The sequence below is a fragment of the Lycorma delicatula genome, chromosome 2 (genome assembly GCF_047948215.1).
Source record: "Lycorma delicatula isolate Av1 chromosome 2, ASM4794821v1, whole genome shotgun sequence".
Lineage (NCBI taxonomy): Eukaryota > Metazoa > Arthropoda > Insecta > Hemiptera > Fulgoridae > Lycorma > Lycorma delicatula.
In genome coordinates, this window is record NC_134456.1 from 23308634 (window position 1) to 23324724 (window position 16091).

The 16091-nt window shown below is 28.3% G+C and overlaps 1 protein-coding gene across 1 annotated transcript in view; it reads left to right on the top strand.

Moving 5' to 3' along the window:
• Positions 1-3531: 3531 nt before the first annotated feature.
• Positions 3532-16091, top strand: part of LOC142320557 (dnaJ homolog subfamily A member 2-like) — a 40050-nt gene continuing 27490 nt past the window's right edge. The window contains exons 1-3 of the mRNA XM_075358472.1: positions 3532-3690; positions 9878-10161; positions 13644-13724. Of these exons, the coding sequence (XP_075214587.1) occupies positions 3622-3690; positions 9878-10161; positions 13644-13724 (434 nt within the window). The 5' untranslated portion in view covers positions 3532-3621. The remainder of the gene's footprint in view (positions 3691-9877; positions 10162-13643; positions 13725-16091) is intronic.

Genomic DNA, 16091 nt, shown 5'->3' on the forward strand with positions numbered 1-16091 from the left:
TCATCATTGCCACCTAATACCATTTCTTTTTATTAATTTTCATCCCAAAATTTTCACAAGCCTTATTTAGATTGTTAAGCATCTCATTTAACTTTGTTACACTTTCTGCCAGCACCAGCAAATCATATACATTCTATTCTTCTACCACCTATTGCCAGCCCTCTATTACCCTTCAAACTACTGTTGATGATTTCTTCTAGACAAATATTGAATAGTGTATGTGATTTGCAGCATCCTTGTTGCACTCCCCTTCCTATTTCTCTCTGTGCTCTCACTTCCTATTCTTACTTTTATTTTCCGGTTCATATATAAATCTTTGTACAAGTCTCTTATCTTTACAATCAATTGCTGTAGTTCTCAAAATTATCATTAATTTATCCCATCTTACTCTATCAAAAACTCAATAGTAGAATTTCTCCATTCTCTCAAAGAGCTTTAAGCAACTCATTCGGCAATTCATCACATCCTCCAGCTTTTCCATTAGCCATCACTTTAATGGCCATACTTACCTCCATTTTAATATATTATAACCCTTGTGATCTTCATGAACTTTGTTAACTTCTATTTCTTGATCTAACTCCCCTTGGTCTGTCATTCAGTGCATATAAATCCATGATGTACTTTTCCCATATTCATTTCATTTCTCTCAATTACTTACTGTCTTTGTTTTTTGACTGATACACTACAACTTTTTCCATTTTTCTTGAATACTATTTCTGCAGATTCTTTGTACGTTAGATCGTATCTCCCTTCTTTTTCTATTGTAGCACACTTTTCTCTTGCTATCTCAGTTTTTCTTCGTAATTCATTATTAAGCTTTCTATAGTTCCTTTTACCTTTCTTTGTCTGAACATTTTTCCATTTTCTCCTTTCATTCATTTTTTCTATCATTTCTTCACTGACCCACTCCTTCCATTTTCTTTCTCTGTTCTTAATTCCTATTATTTCCTCAGCTGCTTCTTTTATACTACTGTTAATATTTAACCAATAATTCACACTGTTTGGCTCCCCTCCTGTTCTTGTTTTTTCCAGTTTGATATTTTGCATCTCTTTATTTTCTTGAGCAAGTTTATTTCTGCTGCTACTATTGTGGTCAGAGTTTTGTCTCCACATGGGTAAGCTTTTGCATTTTGTTGTATGATCATGTAACCAATTTTATACTTCTCTCCATCCAATCTCAACACTCATGTATATCTCCTTTTATGATTTTCAAACATTGTGTTTCCCACTACCATATCATTTTCCTGCAGAACTCAACTAATCTCTTTCCTCTTTTGCTCCTACAATCTTGCCTTCTTGTCCTTCACCATTCACTGCATTCCAGTCTCTCATCATTGATATACATGCCTTTCCTTCCTTTCTCTAGTATATTTTCCAGTTCTGCATAATACTCCTCAGCTCAGCTTCTTCTTCAGTATATTGTGATGTTGGCATATATAATTGAATTATTGCAAGATCTTTATCTCTACCTTCTATCCTATCATCAACATATTCCATATTAATTATGTTTCAGACTAGTTTCTTTTTTTATTAATACACCAATTCCTTTCGGCACCTGAGTAGTACAAGTGGAAGTCCCGACACAATATTTCCTCCTCATCTCACTTCACTCATTCCAAGTACATCTAATTTATTTCTTGTTTTGTGTTTTCAAGCTTACACTTTTGCAGTAGTGTCAGTACATTCCATGTTCCTATTCTTATTGTATTCCCCACTTTATTTTTCATTTTTCTAGCCCTCACTGCACAATTACCTTTTCTGTATCCATACTTTATTCTTACTTCTTCATAAACATGAGACCTTGTATTCCCCTTCTGGAGATCCAAATAAGGGGAAACTTTACCTGCGAAGAATTCCCTTGCCATGATCGACTATGGATATCCTTAAGGATCTTTAATACAGTGGTTTCCCATTGCCTTCTGCATAACAGTGCCGTTTAACTGGTGATTCATCTGTCTTTGGGGGCATTTTCCCTCCCCCAAGGTAATAGAGTGCTCTTCCTTCTACCCACTCAGAGGCTGTTGGCACTTTGTAGAAGGGGGACCATTTATATCGATGGCCAGTTGGTCACCAGAGCCACATCTGTGAGAACAGTATGCACCATGTATAGCAAGCCATAGGTACATTTTGTGAAGGTGTGGTTTACATTTATATGGGAGAGGCTTTTGATGATTTTTTTTTAATCTAAATTAATGATTACTACAATAAATTACCAGTGACTAGAGTTGGCTTTTATTAAATTGAACTCTAAAAAATTTTGTTATACTAACTGTAAGTGTTTTTTTTTTTTTAAATAAACATGGAAAAGCCACCAGTTTTATTAATAAAACTGAGTTTAACACATGGGTAAGAGCACCAGCTATCTGAAGTTTTTAAACCATTTTGCCGATACTAACTCCATCATTAATATTTCTAGACTAAAAGGAGTAGCCTGTCCATAAAATTCACCAAGTGAATTATTACTGATGTTCTAGGCTCTCTGATCATATGTGTGAAATAACTAGCATTGATTAACGGATATCCATCTACAATTAAAAACAAAATGCTATATGAAATTGATTTAAAATCATAAACACAAGTAGTGACTAAAAATATAAAGCTAACGTTCATAAATAATTCCCAATATTTTAAGAAAAAGTTTTTTTTACATAAAAATTATATCCTGAATTTGGCCTTACATCATGTTAACTACTACCCGTTTTAAACAGAGTATGAACAGTTGTTGGTTACACTTGTTTTTTTCTAATTAACAGACCCAATATTTTGACTACATTATTTCCAATCTGTTAATTTTTTTTATCTCATCCTTGCATATTAACTCAAAATTTGAATAACGATTCTTTCCCAGTAAGGATCTTCAGTTTTTATGTGCCTCATTAATGTTTTGTCTAGCTAGCTTTAATAAGATAATATCATATATTGTATTCATTAATGAAAAAAGCTAGTAGAATACGAACACTTCTACTAAAGTGCAATTCTATCTCGAGTGTTGATTCTTATGCAACAGAGTTCCGTAGAATGGATATGCGATCCAAACAGTTTTCTGTTACCTGTAATATTCTTTTGGTACATTTCCTAAATATTAGTCAAATCGAATCGTTATTTTTTAATATCCCTGCAATATAGCCTACTTCCCTATCAATGCCAGTTTCCGTTTGATATGCCTCCTACCAGGAACATCTGTTAACTGAGCTACCTCAATAAAATTAATATTAAACATGAATAAGTATTCTTAAAAACCTTCAATTTTGCCATCTCAATTCAGTTCACAATTAAATTTCATTATAATGCCTTTTAATAATCAATAAGATGAAAAAAAAATTAGGAAAAAAATATATTTATGTGCTTAAAAACTATTTGTACTAACAAATATTATTTAAATTATTCAAGTTGTGATATTTTTTAATTTTATTAAATGAAATCTGCTAAATGTTGTCACTTTCAATATTAGTTTTTTTTACTCTAAACTTTTTTTCTAAAATAAATTAATATGAGCAGACCATTTAGATCGAATCTTTCTGTTTTAGCAAATTATCGTTCTGTGCACTGTGTGCAGGTTAGTACCTTCGGTTGAGTCTAATTTCCTTGTAAGCATTCCCTTTCCTGTCTTTGACGCAGAAGATGGCTGAAACCAAACTGTATGATGTTCTAAACGTTCATAGAGGTGCTTCTGATGGAGAAATTAAGAAGGTAACGGGACATACTTACCCAAATTTAGTTTAACTAAATATCAATTATATTTCTGTGTTATTTATTTGAGAATATCGGCTGCTGATGATTTTAATATTGTGTATTTTTGTGCCCATGGAAAAGGCTGACGAGCACTTTTGTCTTTTTTCGTAATGCTGCTTTAGTTTGTTAAGTTGCATTTAATCAAGGCAAGTGAGAAAAAGATAAGCATGAATTTTGTTTTTATGATTTTTGTGCCATACGGTGTTTGCTAGTGAACAAAATCTGGAAGCTACATTTTTGTGTAGTTTGGTATGAGGTTATAAAAAATCTCTTTGTGTTGTGGAATTCGAAGTTAACTGTTAGGTAATGTACGTTTAAATTGGGATTTTTGCGTTGTAGATTGAATAACTAACCCGATCATTTAATCATAATGTAAGTAGGCCTACTATCTCAAAACATTTTACTTATTTTCTTATAATTCCACTGGCTGATGAAGCACATAGCAAATTTTATTTTATTTTACATTCTTATAAAAGAGGATTATTTACAATTTCATCCTTGATCTTACTTGGTATATATAATATGATCCACTCATTCTAAGATTTTTTAAATATTAGTTTTTATAAACCAAATAGCTTGTTAGGTAGGGCTTCATAATTTGAGTTATTAAAATTTATATTATTGGGTTTAATTTAAAGGGTATTTAATTAAATTTAACATCTATTAATTTTTACGTAGTTGTGTAGTGTCTGGTACATCCTTTGGATTTTTTAATGTTTTTAGTTTATATTATTTAGATTTTGAATAATACATTTCAATTTTTATTGTGCTGCTTGCACTGTTTAATACAGTTGTAGTTAACTAAAAAATAAACAAAAATCCTGAAAAAAAGATGAACATAATCCTGCACTTATACACTTATTGCTACAGTATGATTTTTTTAGTATATTATTTATAAAAGTTTCAGCCATTATTAGAACTGAAACCTTGTTACAACAAAAAAAGTGCCATAACTTGTTTTTTGGTTAGTAATAAGTGATCAGCTTCCTACAAGTAGGGATTTATTAATGTGATTAGTTGAAAGTATAGAAAAAAAATAATTTAAGTAAATACAAAAAATGTAATTAGTTAAATGGAATGGTAAAACTCTAATATTAAACGATATATAGCTGAATTAAATTTTAAAGAAACTATTATCATTAAATTCTCCGTAGATTAACTTACATTAGGAATAAATATTTTTTATTATTTTTTGTTAATAAAAGATTGTAAAGCAGTAATTAATACTGCCTAGATCACAGATTAATACAGGTCTGCAGCAAGCAAAATTATTATGTGGAATCCAATTAGAAAATATGGAGAAACTGGGTGGCATCTGGTTAATGGAAAAACATTAAGTAATAAGTTTATATTTCTATATCCTTTACATTTACTTTACTTAATTTGTTGGATTACTTAAGGCAATTCAGCAAAAGATAATCTTTTTCTACTCAAAAGTAGATTATATTTAAATTATACCACTATTACTAACTCATAGTTTTGCATATCAATAAGAAAATAACATACACACTGAAATATTGTCTTATATTAACAATTACCTGTTGTGATTTCCTTATTATCTAGTTGGACACCAAGTGAAAGATTCTTTATGATATAGAGTAAAAGTATAGTGTATATCACGGTATACCAGTTAGTGAAGGCCTATCAAGTACAGTGAGCTATTTTTTACTCTGTGAAAATTACATCAAAAACTTACTATTAAAGCCAAATTTCTGATTCTGTTTTATTAGATATTAATACTACCACTTAATAGTGAATGGTTTTTTTTTTTTTAATAGTTTGTACAACTTTCAACCTTATGACACATTAGACTTGAGTTATGGTAAGATTCAGTCTTTGTTGGTATTAAATTCCATCAAAGAGCAACTGTGAAATTTTGTGCAGAATTGGGAAAAACAGCTACTGAAATATTTTAAACAGTTAAAGTTATTTACAAAGAAAACTTTATAAAGAACATCTGAAGAATTTTTTATTAAATAAAAAATAATAGCTCTTTCTTGAATAAGTCTGTAAAGACAGTGAGTGGATAGGATGTATTTCAACTTCTCAAACACAAAAATCAGCAGAACTGTTTAAAAACGTTTTTGACTGAGTATCAGATTTTCAGAGGGTGGATGATAGAAGAAATGATGCATTAAGAGACACAGTATGTAAAATTTTAATAATAAGATTTGAAAAAGAAACAGTTGTATGTTTGTAGAAGTGTTTTAACATTTTTTCTGTTTATATAATTCCTTTAAACTGGGTTGTAACAAGTGATGAAAGTTAGTTCTTCATGAAATCAAAAACTCATTAAAAGATGGTAGTTGAATTTTGTGATGTCGAAGTTATTAATTATAAATTGTCTTAAATCAGGCTGTAAAGGATAATTTTATAAAAAAAAAAAGTATTATGCTATTGTCCAATTGACTTTTCATGGAGTTAGGTCTTTATTGTAGAAAATGAGTCCTAGATTCTTCTATACGACACCTCCAGTGCATTCTTTGATTGTTGTTAATTCATTTTTGATAAAGCAAGGAATCTCTATCATTCTATCAACACTAATTGCAAATTTAGCACTGATTGACAGTTTTTCTCTTCCCATGCTCCAAAATGAAAACACTAAAATGAGAGAGAGATAATGTTAAAGGATGTTTCATTGATCCAGAAGAGACAACTGGAATAGGTCCAAGGAAGCATTCTAGGTTGAATTCGATTCATTGTACAAGTGATCTAAGAAGCAAGCATATTATGTAATTAATAAACATAATAAATATCTTTTGAGCATGTAATTAATAAATATTTTTTGAGCATGTAATTTATATTTGGCTCGCTCTAGGAATTTAATTGTCATCTTTGTATTTAATAATAGGACTAGACTATTAATTTCACTTAATCTTGTGGAAGTTGATAGTTAAATAGAAAGAATTCTTTTTAATATTCAAACAGAATTACAGATATAGATTGTGTCTAACCCTCTTACTGAGGGTTATACCTTGTTATAATGTGAGAAATTCTTTTTGCATTTTATTTGTAGAAATAAACAATAATTATTTACAGTTGTGATCTGGAATATACTAAAATTGAATGTCCAGATTTTAATTACAGGTTAAAATACTGGTGATATTCTTTTATTGGGTTAAAATATGATAATTGCAGTTTTTTCTTTATAAGCTGTGGAAAGTACCCAATTATAACAAATGTATAAATATAGAACTTGTACTCCTAGATTTAATAAGCAATCCCTTTTATTAAACCTTTAGTTTTGAAGAGTATTAATATATCAAGTACCGTTTAACTCAAATTGTCTTAATAGTATAATTCCTGTACATTAAAAAATAGTAGCTTATAATGTGTTCATATACTGTTGTAAAATTATACTAGAAATTTCATTACACTATTGTAAAAAAATCATAAACAGAACGAAATATAGTAGTAATTGCGCTTTGCTAAAGAACAAATTATTTGAGAAAAATCATAATGTTTTTATAAGAAAGCAAATGTGGCATCATAGATGTATTAAAGATCGGGAAGGACCAGAACTGCTGTTCATGTTTCAGTCTGCACGGTATTTCTCATTTCATGTTCGTTAGTCATAACTAATAGTTTTGAAGATGGCAGTACATTGTTTTGTTGAATTTGTTTATATGATATGTAGTGAGAGAGTGAGTGAGAGAGAGAGTGAGAGAGAGAGAGAGAGAGAGAGAGAGAGAGAGCGAGCGAGAGTGTGTGAGCAAGAGTGAGTGTTAAAACTCATGTTTTCAGGGTTCTTTTGTAAACTGGATATATTTTGAAATGTTGATTATTATTATAGATTGAATGTCAAAATGAAAATTTGTTTTAAAATTAATATATCTTTGTAAAAAACATAAAAAATATCCAAAGAGACTACACCTATTTCTGTGTAATACTGATTAATTTACTTATACTTTAACATCCTTGTTTTAATTTTAATTTGGGTGGAAAGAGTCATTGGCTTTTTTTTTCTTTTTTAAATAAATGTCCCTATACCTATACTTTGAAGCAATACTAATGATAACTGAGTTTTAGTATAAGATGTCATTATAATTTACTAACTGATAAAAATGAATTTGCTACTAATTTTTTTATAATGTCATTATTACTGATGTTTAAAGTAGCATGTAGACTACTTCAGCATATGGAAACTAATGTTATTCAACAGAAACAAACAATTAAATAAAACATATGTCTGAATATACTCCGATAAAAAAAAGAAGTTATGTATTCTTTATAAAAAATTAATATTATTTATTGAAATTTATAAAAGTATAAAATATTCTGAATTTCAATTTAAGTAATTTCGGTACTTACGTATTAACACCGCCGCAGCTATAGCTTTAGGTTATGTTGACTTCGTGTACTGACAAATCATACGTATATCAAAATAACCTAATTAAATATAACCTACACTCACTAATCTCGGTACTTGCGTATTAACGCCACCACAGCTACAGCTTTATATAAAAACAAAGTAGTAAATTGGATTTTGGTGGATTAACATAATTGGATTTCGGTGCTATAACATTAAGGTTATATTATTAATAAGTTGTATATATTATGCATATTTAATGTTAATTATAAGAGGTTAGCGAGTGTAGGTTATATTTAGTTAGGTTATTTTGATATACGTACGATTTGTCAGTGCACGAAGTCAACATAACCTAAAGCTGTAGCTGCGGTGGTGTTAATACGTAAGTACCGTAATTTCTTACTATGTTGTTCTGTAGATTAATGGTTACTTATTTTCAAATATAACTGTTTGCAACTAATATTGAATCTTTAAATCAATTTACAACAGTTGTAAATTAAATTGACAAAAATTTTATAATATACTTATTAAATTTCAATAAATTACAACGTATAATTATTTCTGGGGAAGTGTGTCGGATTTTACCTTTCATTATTACATCATTTTTGTAAAATATTGTCATGCTTACTCTTAAAATGCTACAAACATTTATATTTCACTTGAAATAAGTTCTGCAAGTATAAATTATAGAATTTTTAAGGATGATTTTGAAACAAAGAATTTAATTCTGTTTGTATACATTTCACGTAAGCTGCTCTATATACTTAAAATTTGTAATAATTGGAAAAACAAATAATTTTTTCCAGACATAGTTAATCTAAAGTTTTTTTTAATTTTTTTTTTACTTTTGTGGTAGCATGAAACTGTAAACTGTTGAGTATGAATTAATTCAATGAATCATCATAAATTTATAAAAATATAAAGGTAAATTTACCAAATTTGTAATTTATTATTTTTAGTTAGATAAATACTGAAACTTGGGACTCTTTCCATTATAATTGTGTTTAATTAAAAATGATGGAAGAAACGATGGTACTAAAAGAAAAGATTTTTCTAAACACCGTAGTTTATTTCGATGCTTATTAAGTGTTAAAATAGATCTGCAACTTAATGTATCTCTTTTTGTGATAATTACCTTTTTTAGATAATTTTATAAAAAAACATCATTAGATAGTTTAGTTAGTTAATAAATTGTTACTGTGTTGGATTAGAACCATCATTATTATATGCTTATAGTTTAGTTTGTATATATATATATATATATATACAATGAGAAAAATGTAATGTAATTATATTAAAAAAATATATAATTCAATGAGAAAAATGAGATGGTTGACAGATTGTTATTAGCAAAGGAGTTGTCCCTTGAAACCATATATATTGGTTGATTCTGGATTAAATTTGCATCAATTATTTGAAATGAAATTATGTCATTTTGTTTGATATCTTAGAATATTCTATGATTATACTGTATAAGTTCTTAGGTCTAGAAATAAACATAAAATCATGTGACTGCTATTTGACAAACATAATTTTATGACCAAAATATCTAAAATAACAAACAAGTAAAAGCAAAATAGGTTATTATTCAAACTCTATTGCACTGAGATTGAAAAAACTGTTGATAATTGAGTGAAACTCAAACTAGGTTGGTAAATGCCTGTGTGAAAGTGTTATATTCCTATATTTTTTTAAATTTTATTAGGAACTTTGTGGTTTTTTTTTTTGCATTATTGCAAAGGTTAAATTGTTTGCTTATGTGTGAATTTTATTGGAGTTTAACTAAACAGTTTTGATTTAAAGCATTAACCAAATAATGTTATGATTTTTTCCCAGGCTTATAGGAAATTAGCCAAAGAGTTCCATCCTGATAAAAATCCTGAAGCTGGAGATAAATTTAAGGAAATATCTTTTGCGTATGAGGTTTTGTCTGATCCAAAGAAGCGCTCAATATATGATAAACATGGGCTGAAGGGACTACAAGAAGGGGCTGCTGATGGTCCTGGTTTCACTCATGATGATTTGTTTTCACATCTGTTTGGTGGAGGTATCTTTGGAATGGGAATGTCAGGGATGCATTCACGAACGCAGCGTGGAGAAGATACAGTTCATCCGCTGAAGTTGGTAGCTTTAATTTTTGTTTTTATTTTTGAACAAAAGTAAGAGTATTTTATTTAGTATTGTAGATGAGAAATTTTAATTTTGTTAGTGAACTCTGTACTGTTAATGAAAAATAATGTTTCTCACATAATTTTGCATTTTTGTATCTGAATACATTGTAACATGTTTCAAACAAGTTTATTGTATTTATATTGTGTAATGTTTACTGTTCCGTCATAGAAATTTATGGGACTATATTTTTATTTTCTTATCATAGTGATTAACTTGCTTATCAGTTTCAGAGTTTATATAATTAATGAGATGAAAGTATAAAGTGGATAAAATTACCATTAAAGAATAACAAAGTTACTTTCAATAAAACCCTCCTTTACAATTGTGTTGTTTATGTTAACGTTCTTTAACAATTTTAGAATCTTCATGAGAAAAAAGAGGTACTATTTGAATTCATATATAAAGAATGGATAATCAACTGTTGGATGTAACTTGCTAACTCTTTGTAAGCAATTTTCGGAATTCAAAACACATCTTATAGAAAAGTTAGAAATTTTGAAGAATCACTTCATTTCAAAATCTCAGTCTGAAATTTTAAAAGATTTAAAATGTCAAGTATTAGACATATAACTTAATAGCACTTTCTCTGATAATTATTGGTGTTTCAGGATGAAAGTTCAGTCATTTCACTGGGTGAATCGCTAGAGAACTAGTTACCCTTCATTGTGCATTTTAAAAGAATAAGAAAATGAAATAAATTCCATTAGTTTCTTTAATTGGTAATTAATATTGTTACATGTAAAAATATTTTAAGAAAGAAGTTGTTATAATTATTGAAAAAGTTTGACCAATCACAAAAATATATTTGTGGATTGGTGTGTGGGATTTTATAAATATTTGAAAAACATTAAATTTGTCCTATTATAATGAGGGCTGGAATACTTGCTGAGTGGCATATTTTCGCTATAGAGATTGTGTAGAAGGTAATGTTGGAGTAAACAAAGAAGTGTTGAAAGCCAATTTAAAAATTAAATTCATTCATTTAAATATTTATTGTCTACAGGTATAATTCAAGTGAAAAATAAGTTAAAAGGTTGATTTAATCTCCTACCCAACAGAATATCACTTTTAAATAAATTATAGCATTTTAAATAAGTTTATGGGCATTATTTCAAGATTAGACAAATTTATAGAAGTAAATATTTAAAAAAAAACTATTTAAACAGTGTGGTGTCTGAAACTGACATTTATAATGATTTAAAAATTAATTAATAAATGGTGAACATGATTGAAGAGTTCAATTTTCTTGTTGGAGGTGCCATTATGATCTTTTTTTCTTAAGTGTGATGGTTAATTAAATAAAAGAATATTTCTAAAATTACACTATAAGTGTAATTATAAGATTTAAAAAAAATTCTTAACCAAATCTTATCTAATTTACTGTTATTTGTTAAAAAGTATCCAGATTTTTTGTTCTCTGCTACTTCTAAGTTATTAAACAATAAATAAATATAATCTATATAAGAAATTTAATTTACTTCCTACATTGCTTTAATAAAACAAATAATAATGTTATATCTCATTTTTTTAATGCAATTATACATTATAAAAAAAAAATATTTGCTACCAATTTTCCCTAGCTTCATTTCCTGGTTCTGAAAACCAATTTTTGTAATTTTCAGGTTAAATAACATACAAAAACACTAATTTTTACCAAAATTAGCGTCTTACAAAGTAGTACTGCATTGTAGTATCTACAGAGCAAAAATCAGTGAAATCTTTACACAGCCATAATTTGAAAAGTGTATTTTTGGATCTATGTTAATGTAACTTTTTTATATCTAGCTTTAGAATCACTTTTTGAAATAAGAAACCCTCCCTGTATTAGTATGTGTTGTTATTATAAATAACAGTATATATTATTATTATTAAAAATAACTGTATATATCATGGTCTCGCAGAATGTTTAATTTCAGAAAAATTCTGTCGACAATTGCCGTATTTTATAAAACTTGAGATGTTACTACGCATAAAACAAACGTGACTAAAAGCTTTTTCCCCTACAAAATATGTATGTACAGGAATTGAAATAAATTGATTGACAAAAGACTGCTTTTCTGTGAATGGTTTTATGTTTTATATAAGAAGGTTCTGATTATATCTATGATGTCACTTCCTTTACAGTTGTAGCTTGGTTTAATTTGTTAGGATATTTTAATTCCCAGAATATGTGACTGGTAATAATATAACCCTCACAGTTTGCCAAAGTGACCAAAATTTTTACGTGATTGAAAAATCAAATTGAGGATTGGTAATTATCGTATTGCAGACCTTATATTCTTTGAAGAGACAGTTACTGGTGATTGTTATTGAAATTTTAATGAACTTCATCGGTCAATTCACAAAAGCTGAGATCAGTTAGTGTACAGTTCCAACAAGATTGCATTAAAGAACTAACATTGATTCAGATTAGCAACACTTCTTTCTGTGATTTCTTTGGAAAATAGTAGACTTCAAGGGGTTATGACCTCTCGACAACCAGATTACTTTTTGTTGGAAGCAGGAAAGTAAACTGTGTATTGCAGAAGAAATAGCATTATTAAACATTTGAAAGCAAGATAATTGAATACATGTGTAACATTTCATGAGATAACTTTTTTTTATGACTACAATGCAGTCTATTTTTATAAAGATGAATTTTCTTTTCTGTTTAACTTTCAAAAATTTTCTTGTAAATAGGTGTCTTTTCATAACTCTTAATTATTTATATAAAGTCTAGTCTATACATTACACTATGTGCTGCTACTTAAATCAGTTTACTTCATTTTTGCTTATAAATTTGAAATGCTGTGTTTTGTTTATTACATTTTATACTTTTTGTCAAAATTTTATTTAATGTTTAAAACAGTTCAGCATTCTATTGCGTGGCTTTCACTGGAGGTAATAAACCCTTACTAGTCATCTTAACGAGATTGGCTGCAGTTGGTTTAAGTAAACATGCAAATTAACTAAAACATGTTCACTGAACAACCATTGTAGGAGGTTATTTCTAACCACCTTTTATGAAATTTTCAGTTAGATTGTAATCCTTAATATGTCTTAAATCTAATAACATTTAATCAGCTATTAATAGTAATTTGTGAATGTATATTTACATAGTTATTATTCCCCTAAATTTAGTGCTTACTGAAAATCGGATCACAGTATACTGTGTAATGTATATTGTGACAAAATGAGATATACAAAATATCCATTCAAGTAACCAAACATATGTTTCAGTCCCTTCTATTGGTATTGTAGCAGAGTTTACACAAAGTGCAGTTTGATAACTTTGCTGTACCGTTGTAGTTGAATTAGCTTATTGATTTTAATAATTAGTAAATATAACATGCAGTTTTACATAATTGAAGAAAATTATTATATTGTTATTCAATAAGGTTTGACTTTTATTTTATTTTTAGGTTACCATATAATTTTTTTTTTTTGACAGGGTATCACTAGAAGACTTATACAATGGAAAAACAGCAAAACTGCAATTAAGCAAAAATGTTATTTGTACTGTTTGTAGCGGGTAAGTTTCTTTTTATGTATTTTTTAATCATACATATTTTTAACTCTTTATTTTGAACTGCTCTGTCTCACAATCTCCTATGGTAATATCAGGGAGGTTATTCTGTTAAAACAGGAAAATTAGAAAGCTGGTTTGGACAGGTGTAATGTGTTTTTTTTACTTTTGCAAATTTGCTTCTTATCAATTTGCATAATTAAATGTGTGTGTAAGCTTTGAGCAGTAAATTGTTTGTTTATATATATCCAGCTCTAGAGAAATTTATTATTGATCAGATTTTCACATTGGATGGCATGTCTGTCATTAATCACTTTAAAGAAATAATTGAATTAAAAATTTTGTAATGGTTGGATGGGACTAAATGGACCAGTACAGTGGCTACCAGCTATCAGATTTATATTATCTTGACTTTTTGTGTAGTGCTAGCTTTAAAGTATTATTAAATAAATAACAGTATTTGACCTTATTGTGGAAACGAAGCAATTTGTAAAACTAGACACTTTGAAATCTGTGCAGTTAGTAAAGAAATCAGAACTGTGTTTTTGAAGTAGAGAGCAATATTAATTACATTTTGTGAATGAATTTCATTTAAGAAATTATTTATGTTAGATTTAGAATGAAACATTTCAGTAAATTAATTCAAATAAATTTAAAAAATGTTACCTACATTGAAAAATGTTTAGGTATATTTTCTCTATATTTTCTTAATTAGTATTGCATATAAATTAAAAATTGACAATTATTTTATTATAAAGTATAAATTTATTATTAATATTCTATGGTTTTAAAGTTTAAAATATTTTAAAAAGCATATTTTTGGTATGAATGAAAAAGATATTCTTCAGTTTATATTTATTTATCATTTAAAAATAATAAATGTATATATTTTTTATTTCAAAAACTCTAAAATAAAAATATTTAATTTTTTTTTTGTAATATTACAAAATAATTAGATTTGAATGTACTTTGTAAATTTTAATAGTTAAATGGACACCATTCCGTTTAAAAATTTGAAACAATAATTTTTTTTAATATCAATATTTTTGTCTCTTCAAAGGAATTAGTAGAATGATGTAAAATTGTTGTACTCCCATTGAAAACATAAGTTATCTGTCTCCCTAAGAAAGACTAGTGCCTGTTTTTTAACAGTGTAAAACACAGTGTTTACAAAAAGTAATATCGGGGTTTACAGCTATTTAATAGCTCTTAATATTTACTTATAGTAATAAATCGCAAATAAATTAGGAAATAACTCTTACAGTTTTTCTCTGGAAATATTCAATGTGAGCACCTTTTTTCACTCAGTACACATCCAGTTGATAGGAAAGTTCATCCCATATTTTAATCAGCGTGTCTGGTAATAGAAGCAACGAATGCTTCAATCCTATGTATTAAATGAGGTAGATTAGTTGGTAGTGGAGGAACATTTACAAAATCCTTTGTAAAATGACAGAGAAAAAATCACATGGGGTCTGATCAGGCAAACTTAGAGGTGACCCTCAACAAGTTTTAATAAGGTTCATGCTGACCAATCCAGTGGTTGGAGAAAATGTCATTTAACCATTCCATTACAGAATTATGTCAGTGAGGAGACACACCATCTTGTTGCCAAATAAAATTGTATGTAGCATTCCAAATAAGAAACTCTCTCGCTTCAGCAATAAAAAAATGGTCCATAAACTTGCCATCAGGGTATCATACAGAAAGATTTAATTTTGCCGAGTCTGTTTTGAATTTTAAGAGTATTTAGAGACCCCTCCATCTACAAGCATTATGTGTGTTAACTTTTTCACTAAGATGAAATAAGTCATCACTTAACTTAATATGATGAAGAAAGTCATCTTTATGGCAAAATGTTGATTGTGAAGTTGGCATGCACAGTGTAGTCAGCAGGCTTCAAAGCTCTAACAACTGTAAATGGTATGGACACATATGTAAGAGTTTTCGTAAAAAATTCCTCATTATCACCATCACTGATAGTGTTCACCAATGTGAGAGTCGAATAGCATCCGCATTCACGCTCACTATTCTAAATGCTGTAATCGTAAATTACTTAAGTGTGAATAAAACACACTTGTTCAATTGATTCTTTAATATTTCTTTGTTTATTTTACACATTAAGTTATACTTTATTCTTTTTACATGGTGTTGTATTATATTATTAATGAGATGAGATGAATATACCTGTCTGAGTTATGAACGTGATTTCTGAATATGAAGTGAACAATACAATATATAAATTAATATACATTTTTGACATCAGCTGTATTAAACTACCTAGATATATTTATCAATAAGAAGAAAATTTGACAGTGCAAAATATATCGTAAGAAATGTAATAAATAACATGGGACTGAACATACTGCCTGC